We start from the raw sequence: 12,882 nt of genomic DNA on the forward strand, positions 1-12,882 counted from the left end.
AGTAGGATCGGTGTGACTGGCTTCTTTCACTGAGCACATCTTCAAGGTTCATCCATGTAGCTTGTGTCTGGACTTCATGCCTCCCCCCCTTTTTTTGGCTGTATAATATTCCATTGTATGGGTACCCCACATTTTATTTATCCACTCATCTGTTGATGGACACTTGGGTTGCTTCCACCTTTTTACTATTGTAAATAATAAAAAATAACCAACATTGGTATACTAGCCCTTGTGTGGACACGTCTTCATTCTTCTTGGGTATATACCTAGGAGAGGAATACTGGATCATATGAGTCAGAGCCAACTAATAATAACAAACTAGCAGTTTGTCCCATTGGGGTGGCTTGTGTGTTGCTATGATGCTGGAAGCTAGGTTACCAGTATTTCAAATACTAGCAAGGTCCCTGCTTGAATAATTTCTTCTAGAAAGATCAGCACAAGGGTGGCAGAGGTTAAAAATGTTCCAAATGTCCAGCTTTTCCAAACTGGCATACCTCTCCATCATCTCTGATATCAAATGCTCCTCCTCCCCTCAATAATCTCCCTCTTGTCTTAGGGTTCCATAGTTCCCTGAACTACAGAACTCCGAAGCTCCCAAGGAAATGGCTCACGTGGTGGTGGTGGAGGCTAGGAGGCTGGCAAGCCCCAGGTCTGTGGGTAGGTCTGGAGGATTCTCCCAGCTCACATGGTTGCAGGGGTTGGCAAACCCAAATCAGCAGCTCAGATGATGGCTACTGTCTCAAGTTCAGGGGTGAAACGATGACAAACCAAATGGAGAACTGGAGCAAGAGCCTAAAACTTTTTTTGGTAGCAGAAATAACGTGTGAATCACAGTGACCCAATATGTATATGAAAAGTTTCATGATACATTACTCCCCCTTCACCACATGACATGCACTCTGACTGTTTGACTTTATTTTTTAAAATGTTGGTTTAGGCTCAGGAGTTCTGAAGACTCCATCCTCTGGTTGGAGCATTTTCTGTGGGCCTAGAGACCTGGAAGGAGTCCCTGGGTGGTAAAAAGGTGTTCAAGAGGTTGGAGGGTTGACTCCACCCAGAGATGCCTTGGAAGAAAGACCTGGTGATCTGCTTGTGAAAAGTTAGCCTTAAAAACCCTGTGGAGCACAGTTCTACTCTGATACACTTGGGGTTGCCATGAGTCAGAACTGACTCAACAGCAACTGGCGCAGTGGTCAAAACCTTTGGCTGCTAACTCTAAGGTCGGTGGTTTGAGCCAACCGCTGCTCTGCGAGAGAAAGATGAGGCAGTCTATTTCCGTAAAAATTTACAGCCCTGGAAAACCCTATGGGGCAGTTCTACTCTGTCATATGGGGTCACACTGTGAGTCAGAATCGACTTGATGGTAGTGGGTTTTGGGGTTAGTGGTTGTTGTTAGCTTCTGTTGAATCAGTCCCCAACTGATGCTTACCTCATGTGCAATGGAACAGAATCCTACCTGGTGATCAGTTGAGGATTGGACCATTGTGATCCATAGGATTGTCATTGGCTGAGTTTTGGAAATAGATTGCCAGGTGTTTCTTTCCTAATCCATCTTAGTCTGGAAGTCCCCACTGACAGATGGGTGGTGGCCATGCATGAGGTGCAGTGGTTGAGAATTGAACTTGGGTCTCCCTCATCGAAGAATTCTACCGCTGTCTGATGGTCTACTGGTATATACCTAGAAAGCATCCTATAAAGAGACCATGTAGAATGAGTTCTTTAGTCCTTAAAATGACTAAAGCACTGAGTAATGGACTCCAAAAGGGAAGCCATGCAGGAGACCCTGACTTGACCTTTCCAGATCTCCTGGGACTTTGTCCTTTAGACTGCTCCAAACCTGTGTCCGCACGTGCAGAGTACATAGTTCATTCAACCTAGAATGTAGGACAAGCCCTTCTTGGCTGTCTCCCTGCTGTCACTCACTGGAGCTGGGGATATTGAAGAGCATGGTGGGCACCCTGAAGGAGGGGTAGAAAGCCCTGCCACCCCATCGGGCTTCTGTGGAAGGCCTTTCTCCTCACTCTTTGCCTTATAACTTTCTCTTACTTTAGGCTGAGGGGTAGCTCCTCCCTAATTATAGTCCCTGCCGGCCTAATGACAGCCTGGGCTAATTTTAATTTGTTAATGGCTTTAGGAACTAGGAGACTTTGCCTGGGGCAATATCACAGCCCCTGGGTCTAGCAGAGGGCTTTTACTGAGGAGAGCTGTGTGTGAGGGAATGTGAAGGTGGGCCATGTGTACCTCAGGGTGTGGGCAGTGTCAGTCCTCCGGGAGCCCCATGTGCACTTGCCACACTTGTCCCTGACCATGGGCTCTCTATGCCCACAGGTTGTCAATGTGGGCCTTTCCCCTCCCCCAGGAATACTGGGAGCCCCTGACATGCAGCACCAGGCAGATCCTTGCTGTTTCATCCCATTTAAACAAATGGTCCTTAATTCAATGCCTGTAAAAAAAAATAATACTACTTTTATTTTTTCTTTTTTATAAGAGCAGTATCTGTTCACAGTCGAAACTTTAGAAAGTAAAAGGGAAAAGTCACCTATGACCCCAAATGTGTTAACATTGAGTGAAGGGAGTCTCTTGACTGGTTACTTAGTCTAACTGGTTCCTTGGTCTGACTCACTGCCTTGTCCCCCACAGGGAAGTCTCACCTGGCCATTGTGCAGAAGGTAAACAACGAGGGTGAAGGCGACCCCTTCTATGAGGTCCTGGGTCTGGTCACCCTGGAGGACGTCATTGAGGAGATCATCAAGTCTGAGATCCTGGACGAGTCGGATATGTACAGTGAGTTTATCCCTCTCCACAGGCCCCCAGAGCCCCTCTCCTGATCGGATATGAAACCTGGTATCCTTGGTTGGAAACTTGACAGTGCAGGGCACATGGGAGGTGTCTCCCAGTACCCTGACACCCAGTAAGTTGGTGCCCTGTGCTGGCACACAGTGAGCAGTTGTCGTGACCAGGGAGCATGTTATTGAGAGCAGTGGGAGCAGGCTGCCTTCATTCCTCTCAGCCAGAGCCTGCTGCTTCTGGGTTGAAGAGACCAGCAGAGCAGGGAGCTGGGAGGCAAGTTCTAATCTGTTCCTAAATTCTCAGGGGAACATATTCTTAGCCAGACTAAGTTCCAGTTCTCTCATAGCTGACAACCGAAGCCGGAAAAGAGTATCTGAGAAGAACAAACGTGATTTCTCAGCTTTCAAGGATGCTGACAATGAGCTCAAAGTGAAAATTTCACCTCAGCTGCTTTTGGCTGCACATCGCTTCCTGGCCACGGGTAAGAGCATGAGGAAGACCTTCAGGTGTTGATAGAAAAACAACTACGGAGAGAAGCATTGGAGTGAAGGCTGCAGCAGTGGAAGGGTTCAGCTGAAAGTTAAGCAGGTTGCCGTAGCAAACTTTGGATTCCCTGGGTGGTGCAAACGGTTCACACGATTGGCTGCTGTCCAAAAGCTTAGAAGTTCAAGTCCACCCAGAGGCCCCTTAGAAGAAAGGCTTGGCAGTTCACTTCTGAAAAATCAGCCTCTGTAAACCCTATGAAGCACAGTTCTACTCTGACACACATTGGGGTTGCCAGTGTTGCCTTGACAACAGCTGGTATTACAGAGTTCTAGGAAGCCTCTGAGTTTTTAAAGTAATCCCTGGGAACACCTGAGGGAGAGGGTACCTTTCCACACTCCAGGTGGGTCCTAGCTGTGCACACACCTTACCCCAGCTGATCCACTCTGATGAACTGGATCCAGCTTTTATTCTTACTTTTCCTCCCCTCCCCTCTCCCTGCATGTGCTCGTTCCCTGGGAAGTGACTCCTAGATCTGTGACATTGCTTTCCTCTTATCCCTAATTCACAGCTTCTTGGGGACCTGGTGAAAAACACCTCCTTCCTCTGTCTCCTTCCCCACAATTTGATGTCATTCCCAACTCCCACTTGCTAAAGGCCCAATCATGATCATTCCTTCCCCTTTATTTCTCCTATTGTGGTATTGATGGTGTTGATAATGATAATAATTATGGTAGCATTAGAAAGACTTTACATATGCCAAGAATATATCTAAACACTTTACATGTATTATTCCACTTAATTGCCAGTTGAGTGGCCCTATAAATTTTTTATTGCCACTTTACATATGAGGAAACTGAGACACAAGAGAGGTCAAGTAATTTGCCCAAGGTCACACACTTTTAGCACAGGAACTCCATTCAAGCCCAAGTGAGCAGATAGACTTATACCGCTCTCTAACCAGTAAGAAGCCAAGCACGCTCCCTTCCCAGGGAGTTACAAAACCAAGTGGCATGTCCACAGGGAAGTGATAGAGCTGCCCAAGCACAGAGTGGCTCCTGTGGCTTATGGAGGCATGACAGTGATGCCCAGTTTGTCCTAGGCACCACTCGACCCAGACCCTGTGTGAAGTCCTCTTCTTTCTCCTCCCACAGAGGTGCCCCTCTTTAACCCCTCTCTGATCTCAGAGAAAATCCTGCTACGGCTGCTCAAGTACCCAGATGTCATCCAGGAACTCAAGTTTGATGATCACAACAAATACTACAGCCACCATTACCTGTATACCCGAAATAAGCCAGCTGACTACTTCATCCTCATCCTGCAGGTGAGCACCCCTCACCTGCCCCCTCCTGCACCACACCCACTTTTCTGTCTCCACGGCTTCTCATGCCTTCTCCTGGACCTCAAGGCCTGTCCCTTGAGCCTCTGCTTCTGCACGTTGCCCATCCTCTCCCTGACGGTCCCCCCTTGTATCCCCAGGTCACAGCCTGCTAAGCTCTTCCTCATTTCGCCCTTTTGCCTCATCCTTTCTGTTTCAGTTGTGTTTTCCTCCTCCTCTGTTTGTAACCCTGACCCTGTGTTCTTCTAGGGGAAAGTGGAAGTGGAAGCCGGGAAGGAGAACATGAAGTTTGAGACGGGTGCCTTTTCCTACTATGGGACCATGGCTCTGGCCTCAGCCCCCTCTGGTGAGTCAGTGAGCTGAGTGTCAGCCTCCCTTTAGCAGCTCCTGAAGTGAGAGCAGCTAACACCTGGGAACCATGGGCAGTTTCTGTGGCTTATAACCAAGGACATAAGTGTTTACTGGTGCCTAAGGGGAGCTCTGGTAGCATAGAGCCTAAGGCACTTGACTGCTAACCAGAAGGCTGGCAGTTCAAACCCACCAGCCACTCCTCGGAAGGAAGGTTGGGCAATCTACTTCCATAGTGATACTGCCTTGGCAACCCAAGGAGGGGTTGCTATGAGTCAGGTCCAACTGGACGGCACATAACAACAACAACAACAACAACAACAAGGGGAAAGCAAGATGGGTGAAGCTCTCAGCACCATGGAGGAGGTAGTCTGAAAGGCAGGGTGCTTTGTCTCTTTGGGTGGGGTTCAAAGGGTAGAGGAGAAGAGATGAGAAGGGGGCTTTGAGCAGAGATCTGGGGGGAGCTGAGTGCATGTTCTTGTGACAACGAACTTGCCTGAAGTGGAAGAGGACTGAAGAGTAAGGGACATGTTGGGGAGTCCTAGAAAATTGATGGAGTGTGGCTATGATAGGAAGTAGGAAGCTATTAGTGGTCTTTGTGCACTGGACAGAATGGACCAGCAGGGTCCCAGTGACCCTCACTGTCCGTAGCAGTGGGAAGAGTGTTGAGTGTAGAGTCTGATGGAGAGAGGTTGGCAAGGCCTTGCTCGTGAGGATTGCTGTGGAGGATTCAGGGGAGGGAGGAGTCCTAAATGGGCCCAAGGTTGAGAACCTGGCCAGGACTTCTTTGCTGAGGTGTGCTGCAGATAGTTTTTGTTTTCCAGAGGGTTCATCCACTGCCTTGTGGTTAAGGACTATTTCTAATGAAATAAAGGGACTTGGGAATAAAGTGGGAAACTAGACACCTTCCAAGAGAGGTTATCCAGGGTCTCCAGAAGGGCCTTAGAATGAGCATCCTGTTCTGGCTGCCCCTATACCCTCTGCTTTTTTGGTCCTGGCTGGTTCAAGTTCTTCTGCCAGAAAGGCAGTGTGGCCAAGTGGGAGCCCTGCAGGCAAGGACCAACCTTGCCCAGCTCTGCTACTCACTTGTGTGTGGCTTTGTGAACCTTGGGGGAGGTTACTGTGAGAGCAAGAATGAAGAACCTGCCTTGGTCCTGGGAGCAGGCCTTGTCCATGCCATGGGTGCTGCAGGTCCTGGAGAGCCTCTGGTGCTGTGCCTGTGGCTGACCTTTGACAAAGCAGACCCCTGCATGTGGCCAGGACACCCTGAAATATTGCCACTCAACTGGCAACCCCTGAGCCCCTCTCTCTAGAGTGAGCTAAGGCATTATAGGCTCTGGGGGAACAAGCCTCCAGAGCTGGGTCCTGGAGCAGGTGTACCTACCCAGACAACCTCATAAAGTACTGGTAAGGGCTTCTGTGCCCCTCCTGAGAGCAGCTCTGGGGAGAGGTTGTTCAGAAGGGTGTGCAGGCATGGGAGACTGTGCAGGCCCTCTTTCTCTACAGTGATGCCTCAGAGGCCTGGATCAGGGTCCTGGGCTCTGTCCCTTTACTTGTAGGCCCTAAGTACCCACTTGTAGTGGATGAAAGGGAGGAAAAATGACTTCTAAGAAGCTCTAGATTCATTGTAGGAGCTCCAGGTATACCTCACCAGCCTCTGCCCTTCTCTGCACAGGGCTTGTTGGTCTTCCCTGAGCACCCTGCTTGACAGAGCTTAGTCCCTTTTCTCCACTTGGGCTCTTGCTTCTGCCGAGGTAGCCTGGCCCCTATCAGGTGTGCCTCTTCATTTGTTCCTGTAGCTCTGTGGCCTGCATCCAGGCCCCGTCCATCATTGACTTTTTCCTTTTTTAATCCAGTGCCTTCGACCCAGGCCGGGTGTCCGCTTGGCAAGCGGAACTCCCTGCTCTCCTGGCTCTCAGGTAATGTGGCATGGCTGAAGAAGGTTGTGCTGCCACCTGTTGCCTGACCCCACATGCTGCAGCTGCTTTAACCTCTCCTCGTAGGCATTGGGACTCTTAACAGGCACCTGACTTGTGGGCCAGCCCGACTTATGCTGGCACTGCTTGACCCAGCGCCCAACATCTGGATGCCTTTGCTCTGGTCTTGGAAGGGGATACTCAAAGGCCCTTTTGTCCTTGAGAAGACACATATACACACAAAACACATGCTCATACGTGTAGACATACACACATTCACTCATAAGCACACAGATGATAGGCTGAAAATGGGGGGTCACTGCCAGCCAGGCCAAGTGTGTATCTTCTCCTAGAGGATGTGGCGCAGGCTTCTGTGTCACTGACCAGCCTGTTCCCCTCCACATGGATGAAACAGAGCACAGCTGGTCAGCAGCCTCCTAAATGAGGCCACTCACTCATCAGCTTCAGCAGGATTACTTGTCACCTCATCAGCTTTCTCTAAACAGCCTTTCTTTCCAGGCTTTGCTTTCCATTCTCTTGCTTGTGTTTATCTGCCCTGGGGAGACTGCCAGCATGGTAGCCACAGAGTCAGACTGCCCCGTTTGAATCCTGTCTCCCCATATATTAGCTAAATGATGTTGGGATGTTAACTTCCCCTCTCTTAGGTTTGATTTCCTCATATGTGAGATGAGAGCAATATGTGTTCTTACCTCAGAAAATTGTGAGGAGTAAGTGAGAGCTTAGTTGGAGCATTATGTATTAATTATGTAATTGTATTTATAAAATTGAGTTCACGCTTACTGCCGTTGAGTCAATTCTGACTCATAGCGACCCCCAATGGGTTTCTGCCAAAGAGGCAAGGAGGGTACAACTTCTGACCTCCTATAACCCCACAAAAGGAAGGCAGAATCACCATCAGTAGCCCAAGGCCTATTCCTGCAAGGCCAGACATGCCACCTCCCTCCAGTCCTTTCACCAACCCTGACACCAACCGTTCCTCCCACAGCCCCCACCACCTCGCTGCTGGGTTTGATAATTTGCGGCAGTGGCCACACAGAACTCACAGGTTATGGGGTTTATTAGGGAAGCAGCAGGCTACAATTCAAGTTCAGGAACAACTCTCAGTCTCTCTCAGCCTGCCATCTCTCAGCCAACAGTCTCTCCCAGACTCTCCCAGCAGTGCATATCTCTCGGTGTCTCTCTGAGCAATGCGTGTCTCTTGCATCTCTTTCTCAGCAGCGTGTGTCTCTCAGGAGTGCATTTCTTTCAGCAGCACATCCTTCTCAGCCAGCAGTCAGAGAGACTTTTTTTCTTTTTTTGCCTCTAGGAGGGCTCCATTTGAGCCTGGGAGAATGGCCAAATTAACCAATCATACATAACATTAGAATTCTAAGCATGTGAGCGTGAACTTCCCAGAACATTGCATTGTGCCACTCTTAACAGAAATACCCCAGGTGGATAACTAACAATCAAGAGCTCTTCAGTTGCTCACAGCGAATTCCACCACAGAGTTTACGAAGAGTTATGGCTAGAAAAGCCATACCAGGTAATTTACTACACCACAGTTTCCAAGGCTGTAAATCTTTACAGAAGTAGACTGCCTTATCATTTTCTGTGGAGTGTGTTTGAACTACCTTTTGGTTAGCAGTCAAATGCCTTAACCAGAACTCCTGTAATCGAATTGGAGCTCAATTACTATTTCTGTATTTTTTTTCTATTAAATTAAAAATGTGACAGTCCATTCAGGATGTATTTAGGAAAAGGCCAAATTCCTTACTGATTGTATATTCATACCTGTTCCTGTTGTCTTCGAATCTGTCCTGACTCATAGTAACCCTCTTTGACAGAGTAGAACTGCCCCTTGGGGTTTTCCAGGCCATAATCTTTCCTGGAGCAGATCACCAGCTCGTTTCTCTTTTAGTGGTTAGTGGCTTTCAATTAGCAGCCAAGCTCTTAACCATTGTGCCACCACGGCTCCTTTTATATTCATACTGTTGGGAGTTTTTCCTCCTTAACAGTGTCAGAGCATACTTTTCTATTTTGACTCTCTATTTTCCAATAAGGAAAAGATAAAAAGGTTACTAGAAGGAATCTTTCATTCTTTCTTTGGAGCCTACCCAGTGTCACCTCTGCCGCCTTCTTTTCTTCACATGTTCTTGTTTCATGCATGACTAGAAGCATAAAGTACAGGTTGAATCCTCATGCTCTTACCTAATGTGGTAGCAGGGATGCTTTTCTGTGAACTTCCCATTTAGAGCCACACAGAGTTCCTCCAAGTACAATGGTGGTCTTTGTTTCTTTGTAGTTGTATGACTAACATGATGATGTAGGTTTCTTTATACCAGGAAATCTTTTTCTGTGTTTAAGATTATGTCCTTAGAATATTCTTTCAGAAATAAAATTACTGGGTCAAAACCCCTTATTTTTTGTTACGTTTAGTGTTCTGTTTTAATCATAAAAGTAATGTAGGCTTATTTAGAAATTTGAGAAATAGAAAACAATATTAAGAAATTTTAAAAACCAAAAACCAAACTCACTACCATTGAGTCGATCTGACTCTAGCGACCCCCTTTGAGTTTCCAAGGTGGTAAACCTATACAGAAGTAGATCGCTCAGTCTTCCTTCTGTGGAGTGGCTGGTGGGTTTGAACCTCAAACCTTCTGGTTAGCAGTTGAATGCCTTAAGACACTACATCTCATTACTCAGTGTAAAAATTGTGTGGCAGAGGTGTTTAACTGCCTCTAACTTCACAAGAGGGGAGGAGAATCAAGATCAACAGCCCAAGGCTGATTCCTATGAGGCAGAGATCAGTCATACTTTCTTTTGCCAATCCTTTCAGCAATTCTGACACCAACTGTGCCTCCCACGGCACTCTCCATTTCTCCGTGGATTTGATGATTCTCTGCAATGGCCACACAAAACTCACAAACAATACTTACGATTATGGAGTTCATTAGGGAAGTAACAGATTACAGTTCAGAATCAGAAATTACTCAGGACACAGTTCTTCAATCAGGACAGCTTCTGCACGGTTATGCCCCCAGGCAGGCCTCTCTGGCTTTTGGCCCCTCAGTTGGGCTGGCCAGCCTCTGCCCTACTTGGGCAAACGTTACGAACATCTTTAGCTCTGCCAGTAAACGGCGGGAGGCACCCCACTCTGCCAGTAAGCCTCAGCCTAAAGGCACTCAGCTCTTTTGCTCTGTGGGTCTGCAAGCTTAGCTTCACCAAGTTCCCAGAGACACCCCATTCCACCAGTAAGCCTCCTGCCTCAGGGCACTCAACTTTGTCACTCTCTGGACTGGGAAGCCCACCGCGCCATCTCCTGTAGGTCTCCTGGTTCTGCTCCCCATGTTGTCATCATTTCTCTGCTATTGCTTCTCACTATCTCTTGCCATCTTCACTGTTACAGCCCTTTATCTCCTGGACCTAGGAGGTTCTGAGCAAAGGCACCCTGTCCAAAGGATGTACAGTACTCTCATCTCCTCTTGGTGATAATCAGGTCCCTCCTTTCTGCCTTTGGGATGGCTTGCTTTAAGCTTAGCAGGATGACAAAACTGACCGATCCTTTCCTTAGGGTTCCATATACCTTAATTGCATGGTCCTACCCCAACGAAGGGTGCCATGCACCTTATTTGAATTATTAGCAAGCTGTCCAGTCCTCTTGGTGGGCCATAAGCATCTTATTTGCACAGTCCCTCCGATCATTTGGTGGAAATTAGAAGACCATGTCTAGAAAGCCATATAAAAGCAATCCATCACATCACATTCAGAAACAAACACTTAATACTTTCTTCTGTTTCTTTTTAGGATCCCTATTTTGAATAGGTCATGTCACTAATTTGTATTGGTGTTAAATTCAGTTCTTATTTTTGGGTTCTAATAAATACTAATTAAAAACATTCTATCTTCCACATAATTAATATGAAATATTTACTAATCCTCCTATGATTTGTTTTTTTCCTAGAACTTAACCAGAGGTGTTACTTATATTAGAATGAATGACACTTGCATATGATCCTCTAACGATTTACACTACCCAATCACAGATTGTTGTGGACTGTATTTTTTTAGGTTTATGAATGAAAACCCAAGCTTTACTGAAGCTCACAGACGGAGTACTACTCACTTCAGTCTCACTGAGTGAAGAGCTGCATTGGTCATTCAGTCACCTGGATTTCAATTTGTTTTTGCTATTTTTGCTAGGCTATTTGTTAGAATAGCTAACTAGTAGTTAACTAATGAGCAAATCTACTTTTTGTTTGTTTACAGCAAACCAGCATGCCGTTGCGTTTAACTTCTTTGTGCATTTCATTATTTTCTAAATATTCTCAGGCATAGGAGCTAATGATGCAAAGTGATGAATGCAGTTCCTTTTTTAAAATAACAGGCTGGTTCCTTCCTCATTTGAGAAGCAGTTGTTAGTACCCTTTCCTGATTAGAATCGTCAGGAGGCCTGTGCTGCCTCTAGTGTCAGGAAGAGGTGCACACCACCATTGCCTTGTGCTTTGTCTCCTGAGAGCCCAGTGAAAGCAGCGGGAAGCTGCAGTGATGGGGGCCTCTAGGTTCCTGTGAGAACAACCTGCCATCCATCCTCTGCCAGGCTGACGGGGGGTTGGGGTTCAGCAGACACAAGTGTAGCATTGTGTTCCATACAGAGAAGATCATGTGCAGAATACACTTTTGACCCTTTAAGAGCATTTTAAGATGTGACGGTGCCATTTGTGAGGAGCTCTGGTGGCGCAGTGCCGAAGGCATTTGACTGCTAACCAGAAGGCTGGTGGTTCAAATCTACCAGCCACTCTGTGGAAGGAAGGCTGGGCAATCTACTTCCGTAAAGATTTACCACCTCAGAAACCCAAAGGGGTCACTATGAGTCGGGATCGACTCAACGGCAGTGAGTATGTATGTATGTGTGGTGAGAGAATACAAGCTGTGTATTCCTACCATCAGTATATGTGTTAAGTATGCTGTTCATATCAAGCTATTATTGAGACAAGGATAGCAGCTTGTCTGTAATGCTAGAGTAAATCACTGTTGCCTTTGACTGATTCGTTGTCAAGAAATGAGGGGTTTTGCAGCCATAAATTTTCTGTGTCTTTGATTTTTGTTTTCTTTTTGTGTTTGTTGTTTTTGTTGACATTTTAATACTCTGACGTGATACTTCCTTCAAACAAACTAACTCTTTGCTTTGATGAGTGTAGACCTGCTATTAACAACTTCCACCTGCTTTTGTTTGCTCTTAACCACTTCCTGTCCCTGGGTGGTGGATGGGAGCACCACTCCCCTTGGCTTCCGTGGGACAAAGTCAACAAGAGGCTGTGAGTGGGCACTTGGGTGGCTCTTGGCCTGACATCCTCTGCTCTCCCCATAGACCGCTCTCCATCCTATCCCACCACCCTCAGCCGCTCGGCCTCCCTCAGTTACCCGGACCGCACAGATATCACGAGCTCCCCTCCCACGGCAGGCAGCAGCATCCAGTTTGGCAGTTCCATCCTGGGCCAGTACATCTCTGACTTCAGTGTTCGGGCCCTCATGGATCTCCAGTACATTAAGGTAAGTGCTTTCTATAGCCCTCAGTCTGGGCAACACTAGCTTCCCCCTAGGCATTTGGATCACTCTGCCTCAGGAACTGGCAACTTCTTCTACCAAACCTAGCACAGAGGGCCTAGACCCAGGATGTATTTGCTTTTCAGTCTTGTTCCTCACTCTTTTTTTAAAAAAATTTTTATTGTGATTTGGGTAAAAGTTTACAGAGCAAATCCATCTTCATACAGCAGTTCATACACATTTTGTCTCGTGACATTGACTGCAGTTCCCCACAATGTAACAACTATCTTCCACTTCCTCCACATAGTTACCTCTTTCTTACCTGTGTCCTTTCCTCCCATACACTCTCACCCTTTGAACTGTCTCCCTGTGCAAACACTGCCCTTCTGTTCTTCCATGATTGATTGCTCCAAGGAGTGTATCTATGTGATATAAATATTCACCCCATATGCCTGTCTG

At 47.1% G+C, this 12,882-nt stretch overlaps 1 protein-coding gene across 1 annotated transcript in view; it reads left to right on the forward strand.

Moving 5' to 3' along the window:
- The window catches only part of CNNM4 (cyclin and CBS domain divalent metal cation transport mediator 4), a 53,828-nt gene that overhangs the window by 40,069 nt on the left and 877 nt on the right, over positions 1–12,882 (forward strand). The window contains exons 2-7 of the mRNA XM_042783522.1: positions 2,641–2,784; positions 3,137–3,271; positions 4,428–4,597; positions 4,862–4,958; positions 6,817–6,879; positions 12,248–12,429. Of these exons, the coding sequence (XP_042639456.1) occupies positions 2,641–2,784; positions 3,137–3,271; positions 4,428–4,597; positions 4,862–4,958; positions 6,817–6,879; positions 12,248–12,429 (791 nt within the window). The remainder of the gene's footprint in view (positions 1–2,640; positions 2,785–3,136; positions 3,272–4,427; positions 4,598–4,861; positions 4,959–6,816; positions 6,880–12,247; positions 12,430–12,882) is intronic.

This window comes from Orycteropus afer, unplaced genomic scaffold (assembly GCF_000298275.1).
Source record: "Orycteropus afer afer isolate SDZICR_OR568_19922 unplaced genomic scaffold, OryAfe1.0 scaffold00017, whole genome shotgun sequence".
NCBI lineage: Eukaryota > Metazoa > Chordata > Mammalia > Tubulidentata > Orycteropodidae > Orycteropus > Orycteropus afer.